The sequence below is a fragment of the Alosa sapidissima genome, chromosome 18 (assembly GCF_018492685.1).
Source record: "Alosa sapidissima isolate fAloSap1 chromosome 18, fAloSap1.pri, whole genome shotgun sequence".
NCBI classification, from domain to species: Eukaryota; Metazoa; Chordata; class Actinopteri; order Clupeiformes; family Clupeidae; genus Alosa; species Alosa sapidissima.
The window spans coordinates 277,210-294,479 of record NC_055974.1 but is presented as its reverse complement, the minus strand read 5'-3'; the positions used below and the strand labels follow the sequence as shown (position 1 = coordinate 294,479).

Genomic DNA, 17,270 nt, shown 5'->3' with positions numbered 1-17,270 from the left:
GCTTATTGTATTAGGCTATTGATTGAATTGACATTGTTGTTTATTATTGCTATTCTCCTTATTGACCAACATTCTGATGTTCCCTGTTATATTTTAAATATTATGTTGTTTTTGTATTTGTATGTCGCTTTGGACAAAGGCGTCTGCAAAATCCCATAACCATAACTATAAATGAACCTAACGGGACATTTTGTAAAAAGTAGAATTACCTCTTACCTCACGGAGCATGTGTGATGCAAGTTGTAGAATGACTAAATGACCCGTGTTAAGTGTTTTTATATGCATGCACTATCTGTGCTTACTTGCGTCGTAGGCTTTGCCTTATCTGCTGTTCGAGACTCCGGAGGGTCCAGGCGCGCTGTCTGGCGACCTCAAAGGCGGGAACGGGACACTCCATCACAGCGTGGGGTCAGATTAGGCCTCCGTGCCAAGGGCGCGGGAAACGGTGACGCCAAGTTCGGGCGAGTCATTCTGCTTAATGTCTTTGTGTGGTCAGACTGGGAGGAATTTTGAAAAATCTATTACAAGGTCAACGTTTATTATAGGGATAACCTACAGTGTTGATATCGAGGCTGTTTTTAAGGGTCGTTTGTAAAGGGTATAATATCCTAACTTTAGGATTCAATAATATTGAGTATTATATGTTAATAAAAGTACAGTAGCCTAAGCAGAATTTAAGTATGGCTGCATTTGACACTTTTACATATTAAAATGGCATAGTCTTAACAGTAGGCCTACCAGCTGTTTTGAGTTAGGCTATGTTTAGCCTAATTGAATAACTTTATGATGGAGAAGATATTTTCAGACCTGCCATCTTTGAAGAATTTTTTGGAGTACTACCTCAAACCAGGGGGAAAAACATTGCTCGTTGGCCTTCATGTATGCAGCCAAAAACAGACCAAACGACATAGTGGGCTAAATGTTGACAATCTGTTTTAAAGCCTAATCCTTATCTATAAAAATCACTGGTGTTGATAGAAATAGGGCTGTGGTCTATTATTACTTCCTTTCAATTCATTATTATTTGACATTTCTTTTGTGAAGAAATACATCTAGCCTATCCGTCACGTTATGTTGGTATGGCAAGCCGTTTAGGACATAATGTTTGTCAAAATAACGCCTCCACATGTAGATTTTTTTAACTTCTTCAGGAGTAAAAAATAGACGTCTGAGTGTCATATTTTTACGTGTGCCACGCGCAAAAACTTTGCGTCTGACGTAGGAAGTAAAAAAATGACGACTGGGTGATTTGCTGTAGAGTTCTCAATGGGTCGGGTCGGCTCGACAAACCTGACGGGACCCGCAGGTTCGGGTCGAAAATATAAGCAAATGACTCGGGTCGGGTCGGACCTCGGGCTTAATCTTTTCCGCTCAGTGAAAAAAAAACATTTATTAATCATCGCTGCTGTTCACCGTAAAGAAAGTCTGGTTACTGCGTGCAACGTGCATTATGGAGAGGGACAGGGGCAGACCTGACGCCGCCTTTAGCCTGGATAAGAAGATGGGAGTTGGTGAAAAGTAAACTTGCCGCAGGTGAATTCACCATCGCTACTACAGGAGTGGGAAAATCAGAGGTCTGGAAAGTGTTTGGAGTGGTGCTGGATTCAGATGGAAATTCTACAGGTTATGTGCGATGCTCAAAATGTAAGGTGCTGATGAAATATGTGACCCTGCAAGGCAAAACCAGTCGCTTTGGTAAAATTTACAAAATTAAGTTATCGTGCTCACATTAACGGCCATAAACTAAGCTTCCCAACGACATGTAGCCTATTTAAGTAAATTGTCACGCTAATGTGTTGAATCTTCACCTAAGTCAGGGTTTAACAGTCAAAATGTATGTTTTACGTCGGGCCGTGGGCAGATAATTCGGGCAGATAATTCATGTTGATGTGTCGGGTTACATCGGGTCCGGGCTTTAAAAGCTACGGGCCGGGTCGGGTCAGTTTGTAATTTTCAGGCCCGTTGAGAACTCTAATTTGCTGCAATGCCAGAGCCTATGTGCCAGAGTAGACACAGCATTGGCTGCTGGAAACAGGAAATGCAGCCGCTATAGTTGCAGCAGAAGAAACAAGATGCCAGAGCAGCATATTCCTGCTCAAATCGGCGGACCATCGCAAACAGGGCTTGGGGGATTACTTTTCACAAGTAAGATTTTTAACATTATCGTGTTGTATATTGGTTGTATTTTGTGAATGCAATATTACCAGAGAGTTGAAAAGGAGCAAGGATCTTTGTTATTACTGTATGTAAATCATAGCCAGCAGGCTAGGCTACTTGCTAGGTGTTCAGGTGTTCACCCGGCTATGAACTGAGACTTGATAAGTCATATTCCATAACACTGACTTACATTACAACTGACACAAGAATGCTATTGTAGAAATGAATGAAATATTACTAGTATAACATTGGCCGGCGAATTTTACACAATTTGTGGCACAGACTGTAGCTAGTAATACGTGTGTTGGTGGTAGCTTCACTATTTCCTGAATAAAGTAACTTTTCAATAGCTTAACTTCTATATATGAAGTAGCTTGGCCAAACAAGCTACACTTTAGTCATGTGAAATTAGCACAATTTAAAGTAGCTTCCTATGTAGTGAACTAGCCTATTGCTGTGTTTGTGTTACTAAGCTTGCTACATTTGACTGGGGTGGTAGTTTTGTGTAGTGAAGTTTTATTCATGGCAGAGTAACTGATAGTTTAGCTCACTACAATTTCCAAGTAGCTTGCCCAACACTGTATTATTCACATGTAATTCACCCTAACAAAAATAAGATACATCTCAAATCCCTTTTCATTCATTTATTTATTTTATATCTCCCCAGAACAACTACCTTGCTCAAGACCACGAATGAGCTGAACAATCTCCTCACACCCCTGGAACTGAGAAAGGTGCAGCTCTACACTGTGACTGAATATTTGATTTATGAGCTCCAACTTCATCACCTTTTTGGTATGGCAACTGCTCTGCCCATGACCAGAAAGAGGGTGTGAAAACTGCGCAACGCATCACCAGGTCCTCACTCCCCTCCATCGAGGCCATCCAGGGCAAGCGATGCTTGCGTAAGGCGCGCATCATCAAAGACTGTTCTCACCCCAACCACAGACTGTTCACCTCACTCCCCTCAGGGAGGCGTTACAGGCCGTGGTTGGTAACGGGGGCAGCCGTGGCCCACTGGTTAGCACTCTGGACTTCGGTTCGAGCCCTGACCAGTGGGCCGCGGCTGAAGTGCCCTTGAGCAAGGCACCTAACCCCTCACTGCTCCCCGAGCGCCGCCGTTGTAGCAGGCAGCTCACTGTGCCGGGATTAGTGTGTGCTTCACCTCACTGTGTGTTCACTGTGTGCTGTTTGTGTTTCACTAATTCACCGATTGGGTTAAATGCAGAGACCAAATTTCCCTCACGATATCAAAAAAGTATATATACTTAATACTTATTTATACTTAACCACGTAGCCTACTTGGAATAGCCTAGGTGTCTGAATGGCTGATCTCACTTAAATGTTTATGGAACCTTTCTGTATATACTTTTTTGATTCTGTGAGGAAAATGGTCTCTGCATTTCTCCAAATCTGTGAATTAGTGAAACACACTGCTATTTTTGCACTGGGGTGTGATTCTTCCGTTTTTAAACAGAATTCCGTTTCTTTCGACTTGAAAATGAGACTCACGCAATTCGTATAGATCCGCTGAGATTTGTTTTTAAGGGGGGGGTCCTGTCGGCCAGAGGTAGGCTATTCTGTATTACACAGGCCATTATGTAGGCTATAACAGGCCGCCGACAATGACGACGGGTTTTGTGCTTCACATCTTTCCGAATATCATGCCGCAAGTAGTGTATTCCGTTTATAGTGGATTTCATTGAAAGTGAAAGTAGACGGGTTGATCAGCTGCGTTCTGAAGAATGCTTGATTCAAGTTCAGTGTGGTGAGTTTCTCAGCAGAAGCCATGAAACGGTAAAGGTCAAGACATTGATTTGAAAAGACATAATGTATGAACAGTGCTCGCAATGTTTTGCTTGTGTTGAACTGTTACAGTTAACTTTAGGCTACAGTTTGAACAGTTGAACTGTTACAGTTAAAGTTTTTAGTTACAGCTGATGAAGTGGTATGTAGGCTATAGGCCTAAGCAATAAAAAATAGTGGAATTATTTGTGGTTGACCTGGACATTTTTACTTGGTGCTAAAAAGTTAGAACTATGGATTTGATGTTGGCCGCGAATTCAGAAGCTTCGTTAACGTTAGCTTACGTTGTGTCAGTGTAACACAAATATTACAAACATTTGGCTAACAGACATCTGCTCTGTTTTGTCTTGTACGTGACAAAGTCTCCTGGTTCAATTGTTTCCAGTTTCATAGCAACAAGGGTGTTCATTTTGCAGTAACTACAAAATCCAACCAAGTATAGGCCAAGGCATCGCTTTGATGTTTCTCCACTTGTTCTTTTCACGTATCTGGCAGCTAATCCATGTAGTGAAAAGGGATAGGCTACCCATTCAAGGATGAGCGCACCATGGATGCCTCTGAGGTTCTGGAGGAAAGGTAGATAAAGCCTCTCAAGCTTCCTAATATGCCTAATGATAAGAAATTATGTTGAACATGTACTCGTTTAAAAAAATCTATTGTGACCGGTGAATTGTTTTCTTTTAGTCTACAGAACATGAGCATTCAGGATGCTGAAACCCAGCTCATGAATGAGCAGGAGATAAATGACCTAATGAACAGTGTGTAAGTTCCACTGGGTTTGACTGTATATAGTGTAACAAGATGTTCTGCTGTGTATTAATTAACCAATATCATTTTCTATCAAATTTGCCAGAATTGATTGGGGTGACAGTAATGATGAGGAGATTGAAGCAGATGACAGTGAAGATGAGGACTATGTCCCTCGTATTTGTATTCGGTATGTTACCATTGGATCCTCACAGATTATTCACAATACACCCTCAGACATTCATTCAATGAAATACGTAAACACATAAAGATAAAATATGTTAGTGCTTTAGAGAATTCCTGGTCCCTGTAGTACCTCAAAGATAACCCCCTCTCTGTATTTGCCATTTTTAATTTGTTCATCTGATTGCTTTCTATCTGTAATTGGGAAATATATCTTTCATGTCTTTAGGTTGGGTGGAGCATTGCAGGCACCACCATGCCTTGACAATCTGCCTGTGATAGATGCCAGTGAGACAGTACATGACATCCCAGATGTAGAGCCTCCATCAGTCACCTTACCTCCACTTCAACAACCTGACTTTTCTGATACACTGTGCGTCATGACTGAAGATGACCTAATTGGGAAACGGGCCTCCATCACTTATGAGGACTGTTTGAAGCAGCTTGCAACATTCCTTGTGCTTCCAGTCCAAAGATGCCCATACACATGTGACGTCAGCCAAGTGGAGTGTCAGTGTCGCCCTCCATTTGAAGTTTCCCTTACGCGCAGGGGTACTGCAAGCATCATGGAATGGGTAGGTGTTATAATCATACTACATTGCAAATAAGTGTCGGTTAGTGTTGGAGGCAATGGTCATACGTTGACAGTGGTTTTGTGAAACTCAATTAAGCTTCCAGAGTTGTAGTTCCACTTAGTGGAAGCAATTCTATGTTTGTATTTGATAAATAGCCTAAGTTGTGTTCCATTTATTGTCAGACCTGCCCTGTTGGCCACACTGTATGGAGATGGAGCTCACAGCCCACTGTGAGGTACGGGATGCTGGCAGGGAACTTCATGTTGGCAAGCAACATTCTACTTTCAGGAAGCAACTATGCCAAAGTCTCGCTTTTGTTTCAGTTCATGAACATGGGGATGGTGGACCGTAGTTCCTTTTTCACAATTCAGGACACGTACGGTATAGACACTGTAAAGGAGTTTTGGGAGGAGAGGAGGGCTGAGGCAATACATCGCCTAAAAGACAAAGATGTGGTGATAGTAGGTAATGTTTTGTACATGTTTTATTCATTTAAGCTAGAGTAGTGTGTTATGTCAATTTGATGTTCTGTGAAAATCCTTGATTCTTGTTTACAAATTGAATAGCGGATGGAAGAATGGACAGCCCTGGACATTGCGCCCAGTACTGTACATACACTGCCATGGAGAACGAATCCAGGGAAATCATCTCCGTCATCACTGTGGACAAAAGGGAGACTGGGCGAAATTCTGTGATCATGGAGAGAGAGGCATTTGTGCAGACAGTGGACACTCTTTTGAATGAAGTCAAACTAGTGGAGGTCTGCACTGATGCCCATGTCCAGATCTCCGCACTAATGAGTAAGTTGGCACTGAAATTGTGTGTTACTTGTAGAATTAGAACAACTTTTTTGGAGGGGTTGGGGCATTACTATACTAATTGTACATGTTGTTTTTCCAAATAAGACAAAGGAAAGTACAAAGACCTTGGCCTGCAGCACAGCTTGGATATGTGGCATGGGGCCAAGAATTTGGCAAAAAGGATTTATGCTGTAAGTTCAGCTGTCATTTCTATGGCTTGATTTTCTGCATGACAATCTACCCTAATTTGAGCTATGTAATAATGATTACTGTTATGTCTATCCCAGGCTTCACAGGTCAAGGGTCAGTCCAGTTTGAGCAGTTGGCTGAAAGATGTTGTCAACCACTTTTGGTGGTGCTGCAAAACAGCAGATTCTTACCAAGAGTTCCTTGTAAGTTGTTATGGTTTGGCAAATAGTTATCATCTAAAGACTTTTGTCTGAAACTAACATGCAGTCTTATTAGACATACCTTGTTGGCAAAGAGAATAAGTTGGATGGTTCCTTGATGTTGGATATTGGCTTATTCATTAGGTAGTTACCCAGGGATGTCATTGTGGTCAATCATGTGACTCACTTAGATTTCAGTACTTACTGTACAAACAGCATCATCATTAGCAATGAATTATGTACAATGTGCATGCTTGTTTTTGTCTGTACATTATATTTCTATATTATTTCTAGGAGCTGTGGCTTGGGCTCCTACATCATGTCACAAATGAACACAGGTGGGTGCTGGGAGGCTGCCAGCATGCAGACTTGGAATCTGGTGGAGCTCAACAGTGGCTTGAGTGAGGCTCCATGGCACACGAGGCTCTGAAGAGCATCGTTCGAAACAAGCGGTGGCTTAATGAGGTCCACAAATACCTACACTTTAGGTAATTTACTGTAGCTAGAAAGTAATTTACTGTAGCTAGAAAGTAATTTTCAAAATCCCACAAAATGTCTCTTCTCACCCACCCCCCACAGGTCTACTGCTGATCTGGAGTCCTTCCAGAACCATATTTTAATGTACGCTAGCAAGCGCACAGCATTTAGCCCTCCTGTCTTTGAGACCAGGATGCTCCTTGCAGCGATAGACTACAATTACCACAAGGACCGTCCAGAGTTGTGCAAATCTGATGGAAGCAAACAGTAAGTCACTTGTTCATTTCTATGCTATTGTTTTGAACAATTATACCATATTACACCATTGGAACACTATAAAACATGGGCCTTGGAATGTAAATGTCTTCTTCCCTCCCCTTTCTGTTTCTATTTCAGGTACAGGAGGCTGTACAAGAAGAATGCTCGCAGGTATATGCTTTACACTCTGAAGGCATCCAAGACGTATGGCTACATCCCAGAACTGCAAGCTATGATCCTTCAAAAGAGATTAGCTGGTAAGGGGATGCCCAGACGGAGGACACTACGACCTGATGACCCCCGAAGGTACAGCCTACTTCCCCCTGTGCCGGCACCAACCATTCAGGAACTCCTGCACACCCAAGTCAGGAGAGGTCTTGGTAGGTTGAATGCCAATTTATTTCTTTTGCACCTTCGGCTACATGCCACACACCAAGTCAGATGTCATGCATAACATATCCAAGTTTGAAATAAACTAACTTTTTATTTTGCTCTCCTCAGTATCAGCATTCCAGACTGAAGACCCGTGAAGCCTAGTTTCCAGAGTCTCACAACCCTGACCATGTTCTTTGCCATGCAACCTTTTGTGTCACGAGCTGCTTATCAATAATTCCAGACTAAAACGTCTCAACAGTACAGAGCAGCTGTTTAGTTATCTATTTATTCTGTGTAACCTTTATTATTAGACCATTTTTGTTACTGTTTCTCTACATAGTAAAAAGTATAGCATTGTTATTCTGAATATTTTTTTATTGAAAAAAGGAGGAAGGCTCTTTACAAACAAACAAATTAAAAAACAACTTGTGTATATATATACAACAATAAATAACTGGAAGTAAACAGTTCACGGTAGAGTGGTATCAAATGGTGCATACAAAGCCAGTGTACTGGCCCTGGGGGTCGGGGTATTTGTCCCTTATTCTCCATATACAGCAGCTGGGAATAACACGACGGTTACCCTGACCCAGTGACCCATGCTGCCAAAAGATGTATTGACGATAAGCAGCATACCTAAATTGTCTGTTATCATCTCCTGGCTCTCTAACTTCAGCTACCACCAACACATCATTTCTGTAATCTCTGTGGATACGCAAATAACCATCTTCCAGACAATACAGATCAAAATGTGCCAATTTGCTGATGCAGTTTTCAGGCCCCTGGCCACAGCATTTCCTTTCAGCATCTGTGGCCATTTCCCTGCAGTTCCCACAGGTGCACCATGGAAGAGCAGCGTTAGGTGGGGTTGTGCTGTCCAATGAAGGAAGTGCATCAAAAACTAATCCAGGGTTCCGGGAGAAGACCTGAGTTGCTAGTGCTCGTAGCCTCACTTCACTCATGCCCTGAATGAGTGCCTAAAGTAAACAAACCACAAAAGAAGTAAACAAACCACAAAAGAAAGTTTGGCATTTACAAATGGTGACATCTTATTACAAGCCATAATGTTACTGCAGTCTATCAAATGTTTAGCATACTCTGGTAACACAAACCTCTGTCTGTACCCTTCGGTCATTTTGGATCACCTGCACTCTGTTCTCTTCCTCTGCATCTCTACCTCCTCTCCCTCTCCTTCCTCTGCTGCCAATTCCAGCATTATCTCCTCCTCTCGCACCTCTTTGGCCTCTTCCACCTCTCTGACCTCTTCCACCTCTCTGGCCTCTGTCACCTGATGCAGGGCCTGCACACTCTCCTCTTCCACCTGAAACATCTGCACTCTCTCTTCCAGCTCCCTGGCCTCTGCCACCTGGTCCATCTCCTAGATTCTCTCCTCTCTGCTCTGTGTCTCCTGGACCAAGACCTGCACGCTCTTCTCTTGTCCCTCTCCCTTTCACTCTTCTTTTCCTTTGTCTGCGCCTCCGCTCACCTTGCCAGCTCTCATCAGAGTCACTTAGGACAGCGGGCACCTCATAACTGAGGTCTGCATCAGGCTGAAACAAGTGAGAGCAGTACAAGTGCTACCTCCAAATAAACATTCTCTACCTTTTGAGCTATGCAGTAAGTTAGTGTTGGTTTGGGGGTTTGGAAGCAGTAAGTTAGTGTTGGTTTGGAAGCACTAGGCGCAATTCCACGGTAAAATAACTTTTTGTAACGTCCATAACACCAATGAAAAGCACATTGTAGCCTATGATGTGAATTATTTGGCCCACTTGGAACGTTTTGTACTTGTTTTTCATGCAGCCAAAAGTAGTAGAATGTCACGTAATCTTTCACATCACATATTTTAGCGTTATGGACGTGTACATTTCATTGCCATGGAATGACCCTCGACTTTTGAATGCTATATTCTACCATGCTTGTAGGTATAGGCTAAAAGCCCCATGCTTCCGTACATATAGACAAGATTTTCCATGGTCGCCCGTGCTAAATGCGTTCATGAAAAGCTTTATATCACACCACTAGCTAGAAGGTAAGTCATTTTAGCAGTGTATGAAAACAATCTATGTTCCGACTGAAATGTGGTATTACAGTACATCTTTACAATTATATTTGGCTAATAGCCATTAGTCATTTTTTGCCATAGATAATTACTTCGCAAACCATCTCTCATGAAGCATAAACATAATTAACAGGGAAAAAACTTACTGTGTAGGACTCGTCACTTGCCATTTGAAGCTCCTTGTAGCTTACGTTCCTGCTGGATCCTGCAGCCTAGCTGGCAACCTCGACTCGGGGGGGAGGGGGCGGGGATACACCGCTCTAGAGTAATTTGAAAGTGATTGCAGTACCAGTTTTGGCCACAATCCTCCATACGGTTCCTTTAACTATTCAACTTGTATGTCTCATAGCATCCAATCTGTCACCACCAACACCATTTCTGCTACACCCCAGCCCTCATCTTCCCAGACTTTTTTTTCTACCCCTGTGACCTGATCGCTTGTAGCACAGATGTACTCTGAACCTTCACGTCCTGTGAGTGTTTTCTTTATTGTGTAAAGTAGAGTGATTCTAACATTATTCATCTCTTTATTTGCTCTCGTTGTCTCTCACACACACACACAGACATACAGTCACTCACTTTCTTTGTGTGTGATAGATAGATAGATAGATAGATAGATAGATAGATACTTTATTGATCCCCAACAGGAAATTTGTGTGTGAATCAGACTTCCATCAGTGTGGCCCCCACCAACAGACATCTTGCTGTCATGTGTCAGGACCCAGCTGCATCCTCCATCCAAGCTTTTGGACATTGACCCCACTACACTACTCCCTTCATTGCCCTCCCTGTTGCCTCCTCCATCACCATTGGCCCAGCCGCCTCCTCCATCACCACTGGCCCCACCGCCTCCTCCATCACCACTGGCCCCGCCATCTCCCCCATCGCCTTGTACACTGGCCCTGTCGCCTCTAACTCCTTCTCTGTTGGCCCAGCCATCAGAACTGGTAAGTAAGCTATTACTTAAGACTGAAATTATCCTACATTACTCATATAACTAAACTATGTCAAACTACATGTATCTAAATAGTAATTCATCATATGAACATGATTGTCTCCCTCATAACTCATTATGTTTTTATTTACTATATTATTTCAGGCTGTAGACGAACATAACATGCCAGGCATGGACAAGGTAGACAGCCTAGCTGAGTTCCTGGTGGATCTGCGTCATGAGCCATCCTTGACCCTTACCAACCAGCAGGCTGGCAGAACTGTAAGTCTGTGGCAGAACCTGTTGCCATATGACCAACAATGTGTGGCCTTTGCCGCACGGCACCAAGAACGCCCGGCTCAACAAAGGACGGTTCCGTTCTCCTAAAAAGAAAAAGGACTTCACTCCAGGAGTGCCACTTTGCAGCGGATTGCCTACTCCAGCCTTTCCCTACGCCAGTTCCCTACGCCAGTTGTTTTTACCCTCAACAGCCCTCACCTGGCCCACAGAAACCCACCTCCAAGGCCAAGTTTAATAAACGAACAGTGGAGGTGAATTCATGCCGGACATGTGGACAGTTACGGACAAAGGCAACTGGCCACAGTCAGTATAAGGGCACTATACAGCCCAAATACAGAGCCTCTGTCAAAAGAGGAGTGGCTGAAAGAAATGAAGAAAAGTAAATTGTAAATGTGTACACTACTTTTTTGAGGTTGTTTGTAAGGTTGTTCTCATGTTCTGTGTGTGTGTGTGTGCGCGCGCGTCCGTGTGTGAATGTGTCCGAGTGTGCAAATAAATGCATTTTAATTGGTTTTCATTGTATCTTCTGCATTGTTTTTTGTCAAGAGGTATTTATATTCTTATACAGATTCTGCATAGTGGTTTAAGTCAGATAAAATATGTGCAATATCTAAAGTATTATAATTTATTAAATTATACATTTGAAATGGTGTGATATTGTAATTTATCATAACATTTGTTACAAGAAATAAGGTGCAGGTTGAAAAGAGGCAGCTTTAACACATTCCACAGACAATAAAATGAATTGTAAAGTAATTATCACAAACTAGACTGCATTTCCGGCGGGAACTGCGAAAGTGTGCTTGCCCTGGTCCGGTCACCAACGTGAGCAGACAGTGGCATACGCTATGCTGAACCTGGCTTGATCCAAGCATTTTAACACTGCCTTTCAGTGTTGGAGCAGTGGCAATACCTCTAAAGCTCTAGGAGAGGGCTATTCAACTATTGGCTTGCGGGGTGAATGCGGTTCATTGGATTTTACCTGTGGCCTGCCTTCGAATTTAGCTTCTATGACTAAGATCAAATCAATAAAATAAAACAACAGCAGTGATTGGCTGAAAAAATAAATAATGTCACGCGTCTTGCACCTCTCAAACTGGGCTATCAGGTAACCTAGAGAAAAATTTAAATTATAAAATATGACCAAGGCATTAAAATGCTGCTTGTTTGTCAGGATACTTTTTCATTGATTTATTTTAAAAATATGAGCTATGAGTGTGAATGTTATATATTCCATCCCCTAATTCTGTTTTACTGGTTTATTTGACAAATAATCTATATGAATTTGCTCTATAAAGACCTTATGTCTGTTTGGGATTGTTTTGAGAGCCTATTGATGTATCTCAGAATAAAGGAATGTCCACAACATTAGTGATGTTTTTTTGTGTGTGTGAATGTATTTTACTTAGCTCATTAAATGTAGCTGGATACTCATGAACGCATGTTTTAATAATTTTAGCAACACCGTATTTTGTGTGGTCCATAACGACCCAGTGGATCAAACGTGCCAAAATTCACATTCCTTGCTTGTTGTTGGTACATTAATCCCATTCAGATTGCCACTTATGTGTGATGTAAGAGTTCAGTATAGGTTTAAGGTCTGGGGCAGGGATTTGACATTCTGTGACTTCTTCATTGAGGGCTTGCTTAGCAGCACTGTCCGCTTTCTCATTTCCCCTCAGACCAACATGGCCTGGGACCCAGCAAAAAACTACACTCAAGTTCTGGTTCTTTAGACATTCTAGTTGATCAAGCTCAGCTTTGGTTGTAGTTTTTGCGTACCCATAGTTTTCTATTTATTTACAAATGTACATAGGCCTACTGTAATTACATTTATACATAGTTATTCTAATGATCTTCATACTATTCATCCTGCACATAGACTTATTCTTACTACTCTTATAATGTTGTTTCTGCGCTACAATGACACTGTTTCCACACTGCACATAGCTGTATGTTATGTACATATCTGTTATATATTTGTCATATTGAATATCCATATTTATTCCGTTTTATTATATTCTGTTAATACACTGCATATATCTATATTATTATCTCTACTATTATAATGTTACTGCTACATCTACATACATTATTCTACTTATTGTATGAGGTAACTGCTAATACACTGCACATATTTATATTTAATTTATATTCCTTCTGTAAATCAACTGTATACTACTGTCTCCATTGCACTATATTTCTTGACCTGTCTCTGTATATTTCATCACCTTTCTATATTTTGCATCACATTGCATGCATACTGTAGGCCTACATGAATTACAGCTAAGATCTTTGGTTGCTATGAAGGCCAGTCGTTCTAGATGGTTGGTTGCTATGGATGGATGGTTGCTATAGCCAAAGGCCAGTTCTATCTCTGCCGTTGTCAAGCGGGCATATCCTAAACATCTCTATTTTACTTAGCCTACTTCCATACAGTGAGTCCCATTAAGAAGTGGCCACTTCATTCGCGCTTACCGTGATTCATGCAGCAACATTATTAAATGAATCTGTCACCATATGCCTATCCCTACGTTTGCAAAGAGGAGAACATTTTAATTTGATTCACAATGAAACGTTACATTTAATGTACATGTTGACAATGAGTAGGCTATGGTTGTTGTTGGTGGTGTTACTGCATCCCTTAGTTATGCCTACAATGCAAAATTGTTCCCTCGCGATTGTTAGCTCCTGCAGATGCATTTCAAAACATTGCGACGTGAAAAGTCCCAAAAAGCCACCACAAAAATTGTTTGTGATTCGGTCTTAGTGAGTTAGGAGTCCTCGCGACTTCTTTTAAGCTGTCACAGACTCCCCAGTAAACAAAATAAAGTCCTGGCGACGTCCCCTAAAGGTCCCCTGGCGAACGTCACCTCCTCGACATTGTGTAGGGTTCCCTTTACGTCCCGCGGACCTCTGTTCGGGAGGTCTAAAAGACGTCCACGAGACTTTGAGAGGACGTCCTGTAATGGTCACCGCGACGTTATGCGCGCGATGGTAAAAAAAAACAAAAATCATGAAGTGTGATTTAGTATGGTAGGGTAGGCTATTACATCCTGTAAGTCTCAGCGTTGCTAGGAGAGAAGGAACATGAACATGCATTAACGACTTGTTCTACAACTACACAATCAACTTCACTCACCTCATATTTTCATGCATGTATGAAATCACGTCCTCCGAAAACATTACACTAATGATGACATGGATATTTATACCGGGCTAGGATGTGCTACTTTCACATCTATGGTGTCATTTTCTTAATAAACTAATACGACGTTTTAATGGGCATATCCCGTAGCATATTGTTCAAAATCATCAGAGTAGGCCTAGGCTAGCCTAAGATAAATTGTTCAAACCATATTGTTTCAAAATATTAAAAACTAATAATAGCCAAAAATACTAAATGAATCGCAATGTATGCTGGGAAGCAAAACTCAACATGAAATAAAGTACATGAAACATAACTAGAATGCATTGACGTTATATCCACTCGTTTTCTTGGACCTGTGATCAAGGGACAGCCTATAAATGTAAGCCTATCTTCCTGGAACATTGCAGATAAAGAAAAAATTATCGTTTTCTCTGAATGCTCTTTGTAGCCAACTTTAAGATGAAATAAATAGATTCCAGATGTTTCTATTCTATATCATTGTTTTATTAATAAACAGTAAGGCTCTGGTGAGGCAGAGAGCTTGCTCCTCGTCAGAAATCTCATCGGATATGTGCACTCTTTGCTGTTTCCACAAGGAGCTGCTGTAACATCGGGGACAGCTATGCGTAACACTTTTAAACGTGAGCATGCGTCAAATAAATTACAATGACATTTAAACAAGTCATGAAGAAGCAGTATCCTTAATTCTTCTGCAATGTAGAGCTAGATCGTTTTGCTTTACAAATTAAGTAGTCACTTCTGTTGCTAGACAACCCTAAACAAATGCTACGTGGTCTGTTTTTAACATCTCTCTAGTTTTATTGCATCGTATTCAGCTCCAAAAGTCGGTTCAGTCCCAATTCGGCCGTGTGTGTTTCTGAAAATAAAACAGATAATAAGTACGTGACTACGTTAAATAACCCAACAAACACGGGACGTCCCCCGGACCTTATGCCGACATTCACAACGTCCCCGATTGGTCCCGAACGTCATGTTCTCTAGTGGACGTTCCGGTGACCTTATTGACGTCCGGAGCAAGTTATCGTTTGGTTATTGCGTGACATCCAGTGCAGGACTTTCTGGGGACGTCACCGTCAGGTCCCTCGGATGACATTTCCATTTGGTCATTTCAAATACCTGGACCCGACAATAACGTTATAGGCCTACCTGGGACATGGGGGGGACGTTTGTTTATTCACACATGGCAGCAGAGTTGAGAGCGCTCTGGCTACCGCCTGCAGGACGGAGACATCACATCCATGCACGACTTCACGTTCCACGTCTGGGGATGACTAAAGTATCTATCTATCTAGTCTCTCTAGCAGTAGCTGCATTAGCCTACCGTAGTCTAAGGCAACATATCATACAGTTTATTAAGTTGTGCGTCTATATGTCTGCGTTGCTCACCGAGGTGAAGTTAGTTTGATATTTGATATTCGGCTATTCGACAGATATTAAAAAAAAAATGTATGTGGCCGGTTTCACCCCGTGTTTGCAGACAATGTACAAACAGATGATCTGTCTACTTGCTCCCAGCCGACCTAGTGACCTAGTGACTCCAAACCAATTCAAAACAGTTATCCTATATGGGACTCATCAGACACACCTCAGGGACCGTCTAAAAAGTACCTTCTGAATTACCTTCATAGTCATAGTCATTGAATGCACAATCTATTTTGATAGAGAGGGGGGGGGGGGTATTGAAAAAGGAGACCATTCCTTATAGGAAACAATGTATTTTCTTAAAAATATTAAAATAAAATAGATTGTGCATTCAATGGTTATAGAAAGAGGTGTGTCTGATGAGTCCCATATAGGATAACAATTCTGCATTGGTTTGGAGTCACAAGGTCACATGACCTGGGAGGTATTGAAAAAAGGAGACTGTTTCTTATATGAAATAATGTATTTTCTTTCAAATATTCATATAAAATACAGTGTGCATACAGTGATCATAGAAATAGGTGTGCCCAATGAGTCCCATATAGGATAACTATTCTGCATTGGTTTGGAGTCACTAGGTCACATGGCTTGGGAGGTATTGAAAAAAAGGGGCCGTTTCTTATATGAAATAATGTATTTTCTTTAAAATATTAAAATAAAATAGATTGTGCATTCAATGGTTATAGAAAGAGGTGTGCCTGATGAGTCCTATATAGGATAACAATTCTGCATTGGTTTGGAGTCTCTAGGTCGCATGGCTTGGGAGGTATTGAAAAAAAGGAGACCGTTTCTTATGGTAAATAATGTATTTTCTTTAAAATATTCATATAAAATACAGTGTGCATACAGTGACCACAAAAAGAGGTGTGCCCGATGAGTCCCATATAGGATAACAATTCTGCATTGGTTTGGAGTCACTAGGTCACATGACCTGGGAGGTATTGAAAAAAGGAGACTGTTTCTTATATGAAATAATGTATTTTCTTTAAAATATTCATATAAAATACAATGTGCATACAGTGATCATAGAAATAGGTGTGCCCAATGAGTCCCATATAGGATAACTATTCTGCATTGGTTTGGAGTCACTAGGTCACATGGCTTGGGAAGTATTGAAAAAAAGGGGCCGTTTCTTATATGAAATAATGTATTTTCTTTAAAATATTAAAATAAAATAGATTGTGCATTCAATGGTTATAGAAAGAGGTGTGCCTGATGAGTCCCATATAGGATAACAATTCTGCATTGGTTTGGAGTCTCTAGGTCGCATGGCTTGGGAGGTATTGAAAAAAAGGAGACCGTTTCTTATGGTAAATAATGTATTTTCTTTAAAATATTCATATAAAATACAGTGTGCATACAGTGACCATAAAAAGAGGTGTGCCCGATGAGTCCCATATAGGATAACAATTCTGCATTGGTTTGGAGTCACTAGGTCACATGACCTGGGAGGTATTGAAAAAAGGAGACTGTTTCTTATATGAAATAATGTATTTTCTTTAAAATATTAATGTAAAATACAGTGTGCATACAGTGACCATAAAAAGAGGTGTGCCCGATGAGTCCCATATAGGATAACTATTCTGCATTGGTTTGGAGTCACTAGGTCACATGGC

General features: G+C 41.3%; 2 protein-coding genes and 1 long non-coding RNA gene across 5 annotated transcripts; 2 read left to right on the top strand and 1 right to left on the bottom strand.

The window, feature by feature from the left end:
• Nucleotides 1–4,502: 4,502 nt before the first annotated feature.
• Nucleotides 4,503–8,237, top strand: LOC121689561. Of its 2 annotated transcripts, none has more exons than XM_042069457.1 (12): nucleotides 4,503–4,539; nucleotides 4,648–4,725; nucleotides 4,817–4,900; nucleotides 5,123–5,468; nucleotides 5,651–5,933; nucleotides 6,035–6,268; nucleotides 6,374–6,459; nucleotides 6,556–6,660; nucleotides 6,952–7,122; nucleotides 7,237–7,401; nucleotides 7,531–7,772; nucleotides 7,894–8,237. In XM_042069457.1, the coding sequence occupies exons 1-9, from the start codon at nucleotides 4,511–4,513 to the stop codon at nucleotides 7,060–7,062; spliced, it is 1,356 nt and encodes a 451-aa protein (XP_041925391.1). In that variant the 5' UTR covers nucleotides 4,503–4,510; the 3' UTR covers nucleotides 7,063–7,122; nucleotides 7,237–7,401; nucleotides 7,531–7,772; nucleotides 7,894–8,237. The 2 variants fall into 2 exon arrangements, with proteins under 2 accessions (XP_041925391.1, XP_041925390.1); XM_042069456.1 differs by having other exon boundaries at nucleotides 6,952–7,145.
• Nucleotides 8,208–10,018, bottom strand: LOC121689565. The gene is made up of 3 exons (XM_042069463.1): nucleotides 9,973–10,018; nucleotides 8,880–9,317; nucleotides 8,208–8,744 (listed from the first exon to the last, which is right to left on the bottom strand). The coding sequence occupies exons 1-3, from the start codon at nucleotides 9,994–9,996 to the stop codon at nucleotides 8,253–8,255; spliced, it is 954 nt and encodes a 317-aa protein (XP_041925397.1). The 5' UTR covers nucleotides 9,997–10,018; the 3' UTR covers nucleotides 8,208–8,252.
• A 145-nt stretch (nucleotides 10,019–10,163) lies between these two features.
• LOC121689577 lies at nucleotides 10,164–11,650 on the top strand. Of its 2 annotated transcripts, none has more exons than XR_006024817.1 (3): nucleotides 10,164–10,299; nucleotides 10,494–10,773; nucleotides 10,926–11,650. It is a non-coding gene; the product is annotated as an uncharacterized LOC121689577 (long non-coding RNA). The 2 variants fall into 2 exon arrangements; XR_006024816.1 differs by having other exon boundaries at nucleotides 10,474–10,773.
• The last annotated feature ends 5,620 nt before the right edge of the window (nucleotides 11,651–17,270 follow it).